Source organism: Epinephelus fuscoguttatus, linkage group LG9 (assembly GCF_011397635.1).
Source record: "Epinephelus fuscoguttatus linkage group LG9, E.fuscoguttatus.final_Chr_v1".
NCBI classification, from domain to species: Eukaryota; Metazoa; Chordata; class Actinopteri; order Perciformes; family Serranidae; genus Epinephelus; species Epinephelus fuscoguttatus.
In genome coordinates, this window is record NC_064760.1 from 11,083,242 (window position 1) to 11,100,715 (window position 17,474).

At 42.0% G+C, this 17,474-nt stretch overlaps 1 protein-coding gene across 4 annotated transcripts in view; it reads left to right on the forward strand.

The window, feature by feature from the left end:
• si:dkey-237h12.3 (teneurin-3) overlaps positions 1-17,474 on the forward strand; it is a 191,238-nt gene that overhangs the window by 129,271 nt on the left and 44,493 nt on the right. For 3 of the 4 annotated variants that reach the window (XM_049585086.1, XM_049585087.1, XM_049585089.1), the window contains 7 exons: positions 366-551; positions 4,680-4,700; positions 5,176-5,199; positions 6,288-6,434; positions 6,962-7,178; positions 13,735-13,854; positions 16,843-17,104. In XM_049585086.1, the coding sequence (XP_049441043.1) occupies positions 366-551; positions 4,680-4,700; positions 5,176-5,199; positions 6,288-6,434; positions 6,962-7,178; positions 13,735-13,854; positions 16,843-17,104 (977 nt within the window). The remainder of the gene's footprint in view (positions 1-365; positions 552-4,679; positions 4,701-5,175; positions 5,200-6,287; positions 6,435-6,961; positions 7,179-13,734; positions 13,855-16,842; positions 17,105-17,474) is intronic. The other variant, XM_049585088.1, reaches the window with a different exon arrangement.

Below are 17,474 nucleotides of genomic sequence, written 5' to 3' on the forward strand. Positions count from 1 at the left end.
AAAGTCCTGATTTTTTCCCATGTGAAATAATGCTTCTTAAATTTTGCTTTAAGAGATGGCAGTAATTTAAAGTCTCTGCAGTCCTCTGCAGACATTGCAGCTTCTGTTTTTGTTTGCTTTGCCTTTACATTTTCAGGATTTTCTGTAACACATTTTTCAGGAAAAGTGCTGAAAATGTGCCTTGTTTACAGTTAAACTTATTGCCCCACTTTAACCGATGGAGTCCACACTGTTCACCAAACAGTGTTTTCCAGTGGTGGCAGATGCATCTACACAGAATACAAAAATACACCAGTGCAGACAAAAACAGGGCCTTTTCACAGAACAAAAGCTACATGACTCTGTCGCTTTTTCTTCTGCAACAGAGGTGTGCGTGGTGGACTGTGGTCCCCACGGCTCGTGCATCAGTGGTGTGTGTCACTGCGAGGAAGGCTGGACAGGACCGGAATGTGAACAGAGGGACTGTCACCCACGCTGCATCGACCACGGAGTCTGCCGAGAGGGCAAGTGTGACTGCCATCAGGGCTGGACGGGTGAACACTGCACCATCGGTGAGCCACTGTGACACATGCAACACCGTACACCTACACAAACTTGACAGGAGGGCACGAACTACAGAGGAAATTCGTTTATGGACAGGCTTAAAAGGGCAACTTTGGAGTGTGAATGTCAGTGTTTTCAGTGCAGTTTCGAGCATTTGTTGGAAAGGCACAGATCATGACACACTTCTGTTGCTGCTTACCTACTCCAACCAAGTACCTTTGCATGCGAAACTAGTGACAAGTGCTTTATGGTGATATTTTTTACTGCTTACAAATAAACTGCTGTGTTCCAATTTCCAGAGATCAGTGAATCGAACATCTCCGACCTTGGATTGTTCTGTTTTTTTCTGAATGTTTGTCTATCAAAGTCAGTTACTACATTTACATGCATAAAATGTCCCTGTTTTTGCCCTTATTCCAAAAAAGACAGTGTTCTCATTCAATGGTTACATGGCTGTGAAAATGAATATTCCACTAATATTCCTGTTTACATGCAGCCCAGCATACTTGGATTAACTGGCCCTAACATGTCGTTTATTATGTTAAAATATGGATAAGTGGCACGGCTGCCTGTTGTGCCAGGATTTTTTCAAAGTTTTCCACTGGTGGTGGAGTTCTTCGACTGTACAAACACAGCCTCTCTCTTTGATTCCTTCAACCACCTTCTTGAAATGGTTGGCATTATAATATTTGCGCATATCGAAGAACCCGTTGATATCCAAATCTTTCATATTGTTTTAAAGTCGGTGAGTTTCTCCCCCCGAGCAGTGGGCTTTTCTTTTAGGCATGCATCTCCATCCCAGCCCTAAAAACTGTAAGTCAGTTGGTTTGTGTACAAAATATCCATGACAACGCACAGAGCTGACAGGAAACAGGAAAGATGCCATGTGATGCAAACTGCAATTAAAAAAGACCAAATTGAGATGCTTATTCCAAATGTGTTGAACAGAATGTGCTGTTTACATGACAGCAAATGTTTACAAATCTGGGATATTGTCACATTTGTAAATAATAGTAGAATATTGTTGTGCGTGTAAATGTACCCATTGTTGTAAAGTAACTGAGAACATTTACTCAAGTACTGCACTTAAATACAGTTTTGAGGTATCTGGTATTTTCATTTGATATTACTTAATATTCCTGCTCCACCAGATGTCAGAAGACATACTGTACTTTTAGTATACATTGCTTGTGATCATTTTGTACTTGAATATTTTGATTCCAGGACTTTCACCAGTAATGGAGTGTACTAATATGGTGGCATTGCTATTTTTTTTTTAACTTTATTAGCCATGGTGATTGTTACTAAACGTAATAACTGTTGGGTTTTTTCATGTTTTTTTGCAAGCACATGCCAGTTGCGGCGTCCTGGAAGCATCAACACATGTTTCACAGCAAGCTCTTCTTAGCCAAAGCAACCTAACACCAAACACTGTGGAGGTTTGAATGGACTGAGTAGTCAAACACATATTCAGTCATGGCAAATTTTCATTAGTTGTGTTCAAATGGAGACTAATGTTCCACTAATAATCAGAATGATAGCCAAATCTGAATAAAAATGCCTCATGTAACCACCTCAGTCACAAGAGGCTGGTACGATCCGACCTTTAAGTAATTTTCAATTGGATTGAGAGGGGTAGTGTAAACCTTTGAAAATAGGTTTAATAGGAAAATGTTAGCACCTGATAACCATGTGAACCCTTTGTCCTATCGTTTCTCTCTTCCCTCTTGTCCCACATGGGGTTAACATTAGGTGACGCAGAGTACCACACACAAGCCGACATGCCACAACAGCTGTTTCTACAAGCCTTCATCTGCTGATTTTGAGAATCGTCCATAAATTAAAAAAAAAAATGTGTGCTCTGCCAGTGCTAAACTCTTATGTGAGTGCTCTTTGCTTTGAAACAGAAGCCTTATGTAATGTTGCTGTTAGAGGCTGCAATATGAAGTTGCTGGACACCATCAGTAGCCTGCATGTGAGACTTTTTAGGGGACATAATTTGTAGCTACAGAAAATTGCCTGGGTTCGTGTTACTTTCTCCTAAATAGTATTAACAGGCAGAATCACTCCTTCTCCATCTACATCTCCATCTTTATGTATTGAAGGAATTTTCTCAATAAGTTTGGAAGACAACCTTTTTTCTTCTGTTATATTTTCAGCAGATTAGATGCTTCACAGCGGGAGGAAGCACTTTGCGCAAGTCGGAAAGGTTCTGATTGTTCTGCTTTGTGCTATTAACACACATTTATCATTTCACTTTATTTATCGTCCATGTAAACAGCGAAGTTGGATCACTAATCACAAGAAATAATGACAGAAATATTACCCATGTAACCGCAACGACTGATAATGGATCAAAAATGTTGCAGAGCTAAAATTAAACTGTTAACCATCTCTCCTACTAAAAAAGAAATGTGAAAATGTGATACATCATTGCTTTTGGCCAGCTATTCTTCACTTTCCTGTTCAAAATCTCTCTTTTTTTGCAACACCTCGCATCAACTTTGCAATTTTCCATCATCCATTTAGATATTCCACCTTTTAGACTGCTGAAGTGATGCTCCTGTATTAGCGAGTCAAGGGCAGGTATGTAGGGAGCTGAAAAGCCACGGGTAGGGCCTCTTTGGAATATCATTTTTCTGAAATGGCAGTGCTTCACCTGGCATTAATGAGGATAATGAGTTCTGAGATGTCACTTCCTATTGACCTTTAACTCCAACTTCCTCGACACCTTACCCCCTGTCAAAGGTCCTGTAGTTAAACCCTGACACGCCGCGTCAAACAGCATTCCCCCAAGTGTCATCTCCAACCTCTCAATGACGACATATTCCCTGTGAAACAAAGATCTGGCACTCCAGACTATTGAACCCTAATTATGTATTTACAAGTTCTCTCATCAGCAATCCCAGGTCCGCAGCGCAGATCCATCTCTGGAGGGGAGGAGATTGCGAGTGAGGGAGTTGTTGGAGGGGTCGCATTCCTGATCTTACTAATCTTTCCCTCCTCAGGGCCAATTGTGCACCATCCATTTTCTCTTTCTTTCCTCCTGTTTAAGGCTCCCGTCAGGAAAGTAACTCCTTGCTTTGGATGCAGCGGGGATGAATAGGCAGCGCGTTACCTTTTCTTGGAGAACCGGGAGCTTATTTTGTCTTTCAAACCCCTGAATAACTGCCATTTGCACAAAGCGCCTTTTAATCACATTACATGGACAGAGCTTGAATAGAGGACTTCCTCGGCCATTCTTTTGTCACCAGCATCTAGATCCTGTTTTATATGCAAGGCTTAACCCATTGTCACCGCTTTCTCAGCACTGCAGTTTACCACTGAGGTGTATTTTGATTCGTCTTAGTGTACTGCTGGCCCATTGCCGTGCAGTTGTTGAAATCAGCGAAGTGGAGATGACGGCAACATTGAAAGGGGAAAAAAAAAAGTTTAGCATGCTGCTTCATGATGCGTTCATAATAGACTGGGGTGAGACTGCGTACCTCCTGACAAGCAGACAGTAAAGTGTTTTGAAGCAGGCCCAGATGAAACTGCCTCATCTAGTCTGAAAACAAAGAGTGTTTTAACAACCACGTATCAAGAGAAACTGTGTGTTCTTTCTTTGTTTGTTTGTTTGTTTCTTTCTTTCTTTCTTTCTTTCTTTCTTTCTTTCTTTCTTTCTTTCTTTCGTGTTAGCCTGTCTTTCTTTGGCAAAGCAAAACAGATGGAGAGTGTTAACAATGAATATTTTACTAAGCTTAAGATGCAGGGTTTATTTACAGTATGTTGCTTCCTATGGACAGGAATACAACCACCATCTGAGACGCTTTTACAGAAAAACATATTGATTTTGACCATGCAAGCATCTATAACTCTGATGTATCACTCACTGCTTTAATTAACATCCACACTATGTTTGTCAAATACTGTATTTTCCTTCCTTACTGCAGCTAAACTACAAATCTTCCCCTCTAAATCTGCAGCTTCTGTGTCTTTTGTCTCCCTCTCTCAAACCAATTTTCTACTTGTTTTTTCTATTTGCATTTCTTTGCCTAACTCCTACTTATATCCGTTCTCTCTTCTATTTTATGTCTGTATGCCTGTCTGCCTACCTGTCTATCTCTATCCAACTCCCTCTTGGCTTACATGTATAGCCCTGGATTCCAGAGTATCAGGTAAAAACACTTTTCACTTTGCTTGAGAATCATACTTTTCGTACAGGATTTTTTTTTATCCAGAACACCTTTATGTTGTAAAAAAAAAAAAAGAAGTGAACTCTGTTATTTAAAAAAAAAATGGGTGAGCTCACAGCTTTCCAGTCATATCCTGTCACTCATGCTTAGTGTTAACTATTCAGCTCAATCACCATAACGACTATGATTTACATACACAGTTGAAAGATTGAAATTAGAGCAGTGACTAAAACGTTGCGAAGCCAACTATAATCTTCGGGAAAAACTACCTGCAAAGCTGCTTTTCCAAACATTTTCAAGCAAGTTGGCAGGTACATCAGCTTTATGCCAGCAACCACTTTCTGTGCTCCCTGTAAGTTACTATAAGTAAATGTGTTTGTCAGTCTTAGCTCTTTGCCACCACAGAGATAAGTAATTTTCTTTTCCAAATGTTTCCCTTTCCTCGGTTGTGTAATAGGAGCAGTCAAGATAGGATATAAAGGTAAATTGAACCACTACCCCCCCAAGGGAGATTGTCACAAACAATCCCTCCCTGCTCTCTGTCTTTCCTAGCACGGCGTATATACACCTGTTCTATGTCCAAGTCGATCATAATGTTCCTGCTGTGATCCTGCTCGCCCGATATGTTTCCTCATCTCCTGTCCGTCTGAACACAGTCTCACACAGACTCCACGGTCCCTTCTCCCCCACCTGTCTTAATTCCCTGTGTCTGCCAGATTAAACGCCCCAGAACTGGTGTGGTTTAGTCATGTTTCGGCTCCCTGTCTTCACCCTCCACTAGAAGGAATGCGACCTGGCAGCAAGTGCTCTGTTTTCTGTAAATGTAGAGACTCTAGATCCTCCCTCTCCTTCCTACACTTCTTCCCCTATTTACATATATACTTCCCTTTCCCTTTGATGTTGCCGTTACTTCACATGAGTGTTTCTAACATTAAATTATTTCCAGGCGAAGGCGATGAACTTCCAAGACAGTCACTGATTTTTTTTTTTTTGGCTCTTTAATGGGATTTCTGCAACTCACTCTGCTCGATAGAAACACAAAAAACTTCCAGATTGTTGTGAATTTGGCTCCAAGTCAGCCTTTGATTCAAAAACCACAGCATGAGAATTCATGCTATCAAAATGCAAGTCATGTGAACCCATAAAAAAATCATTCAAACTTTGATTTAATCGCAAAAAACCTTCCAGATGCCATAAGTATTTGACTCAACATACATTCAGTGTCTTTTAGCTGTAAGCAAGCAGCTCAGCAGGTTTCCTCCTCTCTTATCCCATACATTTCCTTTCCCAGTGTAGCTGTACGTGCTCCTGAAACTCATGTGAAACGACAGTAACTCCTCACACCCTCCCCCCTACATCCCAAGTCCTGTCAGAGGTGTATCGTACTGTATGTTCACTCAATGCTGTCTTTTATCATCTTTGTCCCTCCTCTGCCCCTTGTCCACTCTAAATGCCCCCTTCGCTCTTGTCTTCTCCCTCCCTCCTCCTCCTCCTGCTCCCTTTCTCATTCTCCTGATTTCCTTGTTCTGACTTACTTCCCTGTTTGACACGTACATGATGTGTTGACAGACGGCTGCCCGGGGCTGTGCAACAACAACGGGAGGTGCGTCCTGGATCAGAACGTCTGGCACTGCATCTGCCAGTCAGGGTGGAGAGGGCTGGGATGCGACGTAGCGACCGAAACGCTCTGCTCAGATGGCAAGGATAACGAGGGAGGTAGGGAGAATTAAAAGCCCTCGTACAAATAGTCTTTTAGCTTCAGAAAAACTGGAGTGTGCCTCTCTCATTGTGTGAGACAGAAAATTGGCTTTGATGTGGCTCCTCGGTGACAGTGCAAACAAACAAAACAAATCAATCATACATAAAAGATCACTGGAAAGAATATGCAAATGTTGTAGCAGAGCAGATTGTTAAACAGCACGCTTTAAAATATACAGTAGATCAGTTATAAAGAGTAGTTGAGACTATATATCAATACTCTGGAGCGTGGTGGCTAATAAACTGCTGATCAACAAGCTCAGAAGTTTTGAGCTTCATCTGACTTGACATACTTTGAAACAGTTCATACTTTAATGTCAGCTCGGGATCTCTGCTGTCGCTTTAATGAACTTAAGTTCACATCAGAAGTCATTCTGTGTGCACCAGAGCTCAACATAATAACGGAGATGCTCCCACGTTTTCTAATGCATCCAGGTCAACACAGCTTTCCCCTCCCTGTCTCAACTGTCCCTCCTGTTTTCCAGATGGGCTCGTCGACTGCATGGACCCAGACTGCTGCATTCAAATCGCCTGCCAGGGTCAGACCTACTGTCGTGGCTCACCTGACCCCGCCGCCATTGCCAGCCAGGGCCAGAGTTCAGCTGCCCAGCCCACATCCAAGGGCTTCTACGATCGCGTCAGCTTCTTGATTGGCCCCAGCGGCAGTCATGTGATACCCTGGGACAACCCGTTCAACAGCAGGTAAGCGGCTTAATGAATTACTGACAGCTTTTTAATTATTTGTATCACGTTGGCTGTTGGCTGTCTCATTACCAGTCGGGAGATACCTGTGTTTGTGAAGCCACTCGGAAATGTCAAGGAATCTCACATCTCTTTGTCTTTGCAGTCACAGTGACAAGTGTGTTTACAGTGGTGTCGCTGCCACAAGCATTTATGTCTTTCACCAGTCAAAATTAAGTATCTCAGGAGTGAGCTTGTTCCTTTGCTATAAACAGCCATCATGACTGTGAAAACACGAGGATTATGTTTCTCACACCAAGATAACGAGTCCATGTGGTTTTCCAAATTGAAAAGGAAAGTACAGCATGCGTTTCTCTGAAGAGACCGTTTTCACTGCACATTAATGTATATCTTTTATCAGAAACCTAATTTTTTTGATCATCAGCAGCACCGCCCATCACACAGTGTATTTGAATATCTAAGGCCAGCGCACTTAAAAAGACTTCTCTTTGATACTTGCTGGAATGGCTTTTTTTCCAGAGACTGTTTTTCCAACAGAAAACCACATTTTATCACTTCAACATCAAACATGGATAAATGCTTGGAAGATAGATGGATAGCTGGGTATTTTAACAACCATGGGACAGGTTTGCATGAAATTTTGTACAGTCATTTATGGTCCCCAGAGGATAAATCCCTCTAACTTTGGAGATCCCTTGAAATTTCCTCTAGGGCCACCAGTACGTTCACAGGTTTGGTTTTTGTGAAATATTCTGACAATTTAATCAATTGCTACAAAATATGATTCTATTAAAACACTTCATTTGTCCCTGGGGGGAAATTTGCAAGCTCAAGTCGGCAGTTTAATTTTGGTGTCATCAGGCAAAAATCCCATAATAAACTTATTGTAATTTCAGTGGTCTGAGAGAACACTAGACTTGTGCAGCTCTGGTTGGCTCTGTTTTAAGATTTAAGAAGATCTAGCCTGTGAGGGAAGACTTTGACCAATCACGGGTCATTTTCAGAGAGAGCAGCTGTCAATCATGTCAGTCAGTGTTCATGAACTGCTGTCAGACTCGGCAGAGCTGATCAAGTCTGGATCAATATTCTGTTACTGCTTTGCCTATAGGAATGCCAGCTTTGGTTAATTTTCCCTTTGATAGCCCCACACCCATTAACTGGTAACTAAATGTTAAATATGTTAGAAAAAAAAGCAAAATGACGTGAAATACAAGAGGCCTTCCTTTTTAGTCCGGCGCTCAACTGACTCAGTGAGCTTTAGCGTCGCATTTCAAAGTGCTGTCCATAAGAAGGTGGTGAAATTTTAATGTTTTGCATCATAAATGTGTTGCCGTTTATTTTATTTCCTGTTGGCTTTGCTGACAGAAAATAGCTAGCTGCATTAGCATGCAGAAACATAGTGCCCACCCTCCGGTCTCCACTGGTTAGCCAATGTTAGCTTTGGACACTATGCACTGCACTCAATCTAGCTAGGGTCAGAGCTAGCTTGACATGCTGCTCATTCAGTAAATAACCTTAGTTACACCAGCCTGCCATCACCCTCCAGTCTCCCTCCAGGTCGCCCCGGTGAGGAAGCGACTTCATTTTGAGCCACAAAACCCCTTTAACATTGTTAACGATGTTAGCACCAGTAACCACGCCATTATGGCAAATCATACTAACAGTGAAAACAGAGCTTACAATGTTAAAGGGGGTTTGCATCTCTAGATTGAGCCACTTACTCACCTGGGGCAACCTGGAGGGAGACCACAGGGTGGGCACAGTGTTTCCACAGCAACACTGTTGGGTTGTGAAGGCATTACCAGTAGTAATGAATGAATGAGCAGCACCCCGAGCTACCACCCAACCCAGGTGGAGTGCAGTGCAATAAACTGAAGAGGAGCAACACTAACCTATAGAATGATGTGTAGCTGGTCAAAAAAATATTCTCACCGATTAATGGTTAACTGTTGATATTCTTTATTTCATATTTCTTGTTACAAATGTTTTCAGAAACATATTTTAGTGCACTGTGTAGCTGTAGAATAAGAAGGTTTGTGAACTGCACGCCTTGTTGTAAACTGTCGAGCCAAAACGAAGCACAGGCCACCGGCTGGAACAAACTTCTCATTTTACAGCGAGACAGTACATTAAGGTGTTTCTGAAAACATTTGAGAAGAGAAATAGGCAATGCAGTAACAGAATCTTGGTTCATATTCATTCAGATAAGCGCTGCCTAGTTTCACTGTTTGACTGTAGTTCACCAGCAGTGACTGACATGATTGACAGCTATTTTAGAGACTCCTCGGCTCTGATTGGTTGTTCAAGTGATTCTGTCAGGATATAATGTCTTTTGTCATATTTGGTACCAAGTTACATACTGTACCTTTAACTTTCCATCTTGCTCCATCGTCAAGTCAACATTTAATTAGTCCAGTAACTTTATGAAAACTTGCAAAAAATAACGTCATTTTCATCCACACCGATTTGTATTCGGTGCCAGTTCGTAGACGTTAGCATGCTAACACACCAAACTAAGATTGTGTATATAGTAGACATTGGCATAGCTGCTCGCGTGGCTGTAGACTCTTAGTCTTGTTTCCATCAACTCTTTCAAAAAAAGTTTTGTTAATATTCCTCTTCAAATGCATCTAGATTGACTAACTATGGTATCTATCCACAGAGCAGACGAAGTTTTATGTCTCTCAAAGACACACCAACATTAATGGACCTGTGACCTTCTAGTGTTGGGGCTGGCTTTTTTATTCATCGTGACACCTTTGAAATGTGACTTCACATTTTCTTCATCTTTATGTGAGAATTAAGTAGACGTTTTAAGATGCTTATCCAAGGTAAAAGCATTGATTAAAAAAGTTTGATATAAAGGAAGAGAATGTGTCAGCCAATGAATAGACTCCTGGATGACGTCAATGTGCAAACTGAGGAGACAGAGTTATATTTTTCACCCAAACCTCAGTGCACTCCCACATCTGTTCAGAATCACGAGTGGAGTTTGTTTTGTGACTGATGGAGAGGAAAATGATTGCCAACTGTGTGCAGAAGGCTTTGGGAATATTTCTTCCAATAGTTTAAAGTAATCCTTATGTAAATAGCATGCTTTACTGAAAATATAGAATGAGGCAGTCCCCCCCTCTCTTCTCCCAGCCGGGTTCTCAGTAATCCTCATCCTCATTGTCTTCAGCTTACTGTCGATTTCATGTCTGGCAGTGGCATTAGCTCTCTTGCTCAAAATACTCATTTGCCTTTTTATCTCCTTGTAGAAGTTAGTTTAGCAGTCAAAAACACCGTGCATTTTTGAGGCTCTGCAAACATGCATACATTCAGCAAAATTAATTACCTTATTTTACTGTATCCTACGAGCACAAACACTGCATACATGAAATCTTTTTTATTAACGAGTCAGATAATGAAGTGGGATGTAGTTGCGGCAGAGTTTGTTTGGAGACCCATATTTTTCAGACATTCATTTTAGGTTATAGGTGAATAATTTATTGACAGCCTTTGCAGAGTATACATTATAAAAAAGTCTCTGAAGCACTGGAACAAAGCCAGAACAGCATCAAGACTTCCAGCAGCAGCAGTGACTGTTCTGCCTCGTTGTAGAGTATCTGATGTCTTACGGTACAGAAATGGGAAACAGTTAGAGGTCACTCGTCTCCTCCGATTTTTTTTTTTTTTTTTTTTTTTTAAGAAGCCATTGTGAAAACCAAGAGAAAGGGAGCATATTTCAGCATGCGGTCAGGTTTCAGAACTCGGCAGTAAACTTGTCCCTCGTATAGCACAGAGAATAAAACATGTGTTGTGGTTTAGTGTTTTTTCTCCCCACACTAGTCCCCCAGCCGTATCACATGTCCCCACACAAGTCTCCCATTGGGTTTTCAGATGGTGTTTTTCTACAGCCGGCGTGAGACAATGACAGATAAGAATGCATGAATTATATGATTCATTTCTGGGGTTTCAGCAGGTGGTGTGACTCGGCGTTTGTTTGGGAGGTTCGGCTCTTGTAGCATGCTCTCAAAAGATTAATAGAGACACAGGGAAGAAAGAGTGAACCTTCGCCGGGGCTCTTAAGTGGCCTTGTTCCCCGAGCCGGTAAATAAAGGATGGGAGATGGTTGTGCCAGGCGCGGAGCGGGAGGGAAATAAGAGAGGCTAAAGCTGTTGATCATCCCCGTCTCATATACGTAATGACCCGGAGATAAAGTGGCAAAATGAGACATCTTTTGCCCACCAGTGACAAATGCAGAGGGAACAGTTTTAAAATTCTGCTCTATGGTTGAGAAGTAGGGAATGATTAAATGTTGATGGAAAAATATCGCATTGTCTCCCCATCTTACCTTCAAACAGAGGACTGACTTTACAAATTACTTCACACTTAAGGATACACGAACGAGAAGCAGCGTTAGGCAAGTTTTACCTGAAGGCCCCGCAGTCATCTTGAATAATCGCAGAGGATATCTGAGGCTTTAATCATGTATGAAGCTTCCGTTTCTGTGATTTATGAAGCAAAAAATGCCAAAGAAAATACAGTTTTTTAGGAGAAAGCAAGGGAGGGGATGCTGAGGTGGAGAGCCTTTTGACCAGAAGCGAATCCATTTGCCAGCAGGGCAAATCTGGATGAGCAAAGTGAATGAGTAATGCTCCCCCATGCTAGACTAACTACCATAGAGGTGCCCTTAAGTGAAGCATTTAACCCTCCCCCACCTGCTCTGGTGGCACTGCTCTTTGGCCAGCAGTGGGAGTTGGGTTATTTAAAGCAGCCACCAGGTGTAAATGTATTTAAAAATACTGGTGGAAAACAGGATCTTTGTTCAAAAAGCCTCTTTCCTGTGTTCATTTTTTTGAAAAGGGGACATGTTTTGCTTCTTTAGACTTCAAATCTGCAAAAACCTTCACATTCTGACTTTCCGCAATGAAACATTTTGTATTTCTTTTATTATAATTGTTTAATTTTCTTAACCACGCTATGATTCTCTAAAATGCTGTGGCGATTCTTTTGTATTTGTAGCATTTCTTTCTTCCGAACCCCGTTTCATGTCTTTTTTCTTTCTTTGTGACAGTTTGCCTCCAGCGTTGCATTTTGTTTTGCTGAATTCCTATAAAGTGCCTCTTGACACGTCAGCTATTGAGCCTTTGCAACTTCTCACATCAAGAGGGTATCTGTAACCGAGTTGAAGAGCTCGTTCTAACACAATTCTTGTTGATATATTATCTTTCATCACAAGTATCACCACAGACATTTATCAACGCTCGCGAGCACACGACTTGGGTATGACACTGACAAGAGGCTCTTTTTGGGAAGCAAATGTATTTGTGAGAATAAGCATGCTCGGATCACTTGAAAATACAATTCAGGGAAATTCTTAATTTGGCGAGGTCAGAGTGATAATGATAATGTGGGTGTTTCACTTGTGAATCTCATTTGAAATGCCATCTGATGGGTATATTGTACACTTCATTTACTAAGGGACTGTACTTTACTTATCAGAGGAGGGGGCTGGCTGGGGTGTGACTTTTTCCTTGAGTCTCCCTGAGTGACTGGGGGAAAATGTATGACCCTTCCTCCACCATTATAACCATATGTTTTTTATATTCATACTAAATGTGGGTGTCAGCAGAATATGGGTGCATGACAGCCATCGGTCACTGGTCCTACCAAACAAAACCTACAAAACACAATAAGCCTACACGTCACACATCTAGCATGCACATACATTACAGCACGCACACAGGTGGCATTACATTATATGCGACATGTGCAACAGGGGCACAGCAGATGTGATTAGATTTTAAAAACTTACCCTTGGATGTTTGAAAATTAAAAATGGAAAATAAAATCCTGGTTTTAAAAACTAACAAAATGCCTTAAACCCATCATTTGGGCTTCAGAGGGTATTCAAAATAAATATAAAATACAACGATTTAAAGTTGCATGTCCCTCCTCTAAGCCAAAATAAAATCCACGAGTCCCTCCCCAGTGTTTTAAATATGATTCAACATGTGTCTCACGTTTTGCACCACTCCCTCCCTCCTCATAAGTAACAAACAGTCCCTTAGTTGACATTACTTCGCAGCCTGATAATTTAACTGTGATGCCCACTGTTTTCTGTGCTGGCCTCTCAAATTGAATTGTGCCCCAGGAGCTGTACCTGGCTTTGCGTGTCACATCTTGTCCCAAACTAATAATGTTTTAAATAAAAGTAGGGCTTAAGTGTGATACAAATCCATTTCTGTGTGCTTGTGGAATATAAATGCTGCAATATATGTGCAAGATGCTGCAAAATCTCGACAGTCCCCCTTGTCTGCAGAACCTCATCCCAGTGAATTATGGGCTTTTAAGGCAGTAAACAGAGACAGAGAGGTGCTCTGTAAGGTGGCATTTTCATGAATAACAACCACTGACATGTGTGTGTTCGGTCAGTAAATCATACCTCCCTGCTGGTGCCGCTGGCAAAGGGATGGCAGTTGTTTTGCAGCATTGATGCCGTGGCCGCGTGTTGACGCCGGCTGGCTTTGTTTGTTTACTCAGCCCTTTCTGTGTTTGTTTGCCCACACAGCCTGGCGTCAGTCATCCGGGGTCAGGTCCTCACGGGAGACGGGACGCCGCTGATTGGAGTCAACGTGTCTTTTCTGCACTACCCGGAGTACGGCTACACCATCACACGGCAAGACGGCATGTAAGGGAGACACTGCATCAGTAGGTGCAGCATACAGGGACACGCAGCGATCCATCTCCATTTATCAACACTGATTTACATGTCCAAATAAACATGAGCACTCAAGCTAAGCCCTTAGGTTCAGACGTTGACCTTGCAACAATTTATTTGTGGCATAGACTGCTGTCCCCGGACCAGTATGGAAAAATGCAGAAAAAGCTGTCCAGCAGCGGCAGAGTCGTCCTGGCAGTTATCCAAAAAGCGCTCAAAACAAATTGAAACAGCAGCACATTGTGCCCTAGAACAATTCCTCATGCAAATGTCACAATGGTGGAGGCCATTTTGAACCAGGCTGTTTAAAATGCATTGAATCAGCAAGGGTAGAATCAATCTGCCCGCGGTGTAGTAAAACATGGGATTACTGTCTGACCTTCTCCTGCTGTTACCGCAGACGGGTTCTTAATAATGGGAGTGCAAACACATACAAGACGAACGTATGTCTCATATTTTACAGGAAGGGTTCACCTCAGGTAGGAGCTTCTATTTTGCAGATGGTCGTCAGAGATAGTGGACTGGAGCCATCGTTCAAATTCAGAGGATAGGAGCCGTGTTTATGTGATGCCAGTATGGAATAAAAGGCTTATGAGTGGCACAGAACTGTACAGCTGTTGTTATGAAGCACAATCCTTGGGTCCCCAGATAGCTGAGGATTAGCTGATTTCTTCAGATATTCCGCCCTGTAACTCTTCTGACAAGGAGCGTGATAAATGGTTGGGGATAATCACACTTGGTTAGCCAACAGATCCGCTCAGTGTGTTAAGAAGGGGGGGGCAGCATCAAAGCCTGGCCTCTTGCAGCTGTGAGCTCCCCACTGCCCAAAGTGGAGAGAGCTTGAGAAGGAAGCTGTTTTAGGTCAGCTGCACAGCTTGGCTGTTGGCGTGTGTGTCCGCGCTCTGTGTGTGTGTGTGGCATTCTGGGTGTGGGTGCGTGCACGAGAGACGTGCATAAGCATTTAAATCTGTGAGTGTGTGTGTCTTTGTGCAAGTGAATGCATGCAATGTCACCACACAGATGCTTTACCCCCTGGGTAGTGGAGCTCGCAGAATATATAGAGCAGCACTTCAAAGACTCGCCCTTCATTTCCAAACCAGTAACTTTTCCCTGAGTAATGTCGTACTAATTAAAACCAGACCGACCAAAAGTCCCAAGACTCAAGACTCCAAACCAAATTCAACCATAAAGTGTCTTCTCACACCATGCCTGGTTAAACAAAAAGTCATAAATTAGATTCAGTGAATGATAATAAAATATGGAGGCTGCACAGAGGGAATACTCTCGATAAGAAAAAGTTCTCTCTTCCATTGAAGATGGATGAATCAAATAAATATTTCCTTTGCTATTTTGCACTTAAAGGGAAATTCCAGTGTGTTATAACTTGGGGCTTATTTTAAAAATTTAATGCATCGTTCCTATCAGTAATAACATTGTGACATTTTTAAAAAGAAGTCTTAAGGAGCGACAAACATGAGCAGTAAAAACAAGATTCAAATGTGCGCCCATCACTTCCGGGTTGGACTTTGACCTTGTCTTTATTTTAAGTCTTGTGGTTTAGATCATCTCAAATAATTGACTCGGTGTTAAAAGATCTCAGCACTTACTTTATGAGCATGACATCATAACCAGTAAGAGACTTGTCCCTATAAAAGTGCGCTCAGTAGAGTGCAGATTACCACCAACTAGCCACCCAAACTGATCACATCTATTCTAATAATCATTCTTGTAATTCCAGCAGACATGCTGCGTCATGTTTCTAAAGCATCCCAGAAGCTAATGCCTGACCCATACGCCAGGTATAAAAGATCCAAAATTTCCTCATCACGATTCCGTATAAGCTCGGGTCCATGCAACTGTCCACGCAGAAAAAACACCCCATCTATTTTTCACGGAGCTGCAGTGCATTGCACAGTGCAAATCGATTTCTTCTGCTAACGGGCGCTGTATGTGAAATACAGATACGACATAATTATGAGGATAAATGTATTTTAATAACTAAAACACAGCCACAAATCTTTGATGTATGTTGTTCATAATTGGACTTTTAATAGTATTAACTTTGTGAGTTACAGCACAACAAAGTAGGAAATGATAAACACAATTAAAAAGACAAATAAGGCACCATTTAACTCATTTTAACCCTACTTATGTACTTACAGTAGAAGCACAGATATCAAGGGAACATGACCAGATCAGTAAAATCTACAAGTCAACAAAATTGGGCAGACAAAACGCTCTGCTTTTGAAACACTCCTGGTGTGGTAATGACGCCATGCAGCGGTAGGGACAAAAGCGAGTCATAGCCGTGGCAGCCAGAACACGGCGCAGCTGCGTTCCGTAGCATTGTCCCTCCCAGCTTCTTAACAGTCAAGATGGCAATGACGTTATCAAAAACGGTAAATTCATTTATCTTGCATTGTGCCTAACTTTAGTGGATCATAACATATTGGGTATGGCATTAATCTGCAGATGCTCCTGTTCAAAATGAGACAAAACTTTTCCATAGATGTCAGTTTGTGAGACACAACAGGTTTTTTTTTAGGAATACAAGTGTTACTGTGGAAAGCTTACAGCTTTTAAGAAGAGTGAGGAGTCAGGACTCGAAGGTATGAAATAGTCAATGAAATAGTCAATAAAATAGGATTTTCAACAGTTGTGAATCACCGCAATAATGAAAGATTCTTGAGTATAGTCATAAATGTACACACAAAATATTAGGCTGATTGGTCCAGTAGTATTAGCTGTGGACAGAGAGATACACACACTCATACATGCACATATGTACACACACATGACCAAACGCAAGAATCCCTCCGGGCTAACACCTGTTTGATATTTAAAAAAAAACTATGAATATAAAAGTCAAGTTATAATAAACTGGAATACAATCTATTTATTGTGACTAACACAGTTAATCCAAACTGACTGTTTTCAATTTCATGATGCTGTGTTAAGGTTTGACCTCTTGGCCAACGGCGGTGCTTCTTTGACGCTGAGTTACGAGCGCGCCCCGTTCCCCACGCTGCACCGCACAGTGTGGCTGCCCTGGAATGTTTTCCACGTGATGGACACAGTGGTGATGAAGCGGGAAGAGAACGACATCCCCAGCTGCTACCTTACTGGCCTGATCAGGCCGAACCCCCTCATCCTGGCTACGCCCCTCTCCACTCTGTACAAGACCTCCCCAGAGGACAGTCCCATCATCCCCGAGACCCAGGTGAGACCGCTGTCACAGGGGTGACTCAAGGAGATCACATTACGGGGCTTTTATAGTCAATTCCACATTTGTGCTCATATCTGATTGTGTTGAATGACTTCAATAATACGACCCATGTTTGATCCCAACATTAAAAGCAGCAGTGTTGAAAATACACAAACACAGAGTAACGATAATGCTGTTATCTTCCTTTTACCATGGCTTCTCTCGCTTATTTTAAACACGGTCAGATTTGCCTTTCAGTTTGCCTTTGAGCTTTGATTGAACTGAGGCGTCTCCCCAAATACTAAGCCATAAATTGTCTCGCAGTAATACTGATAAATTCTGAGGGCACATCGCATGGAGGTTACATGCCTCAGGATTTGGTTTG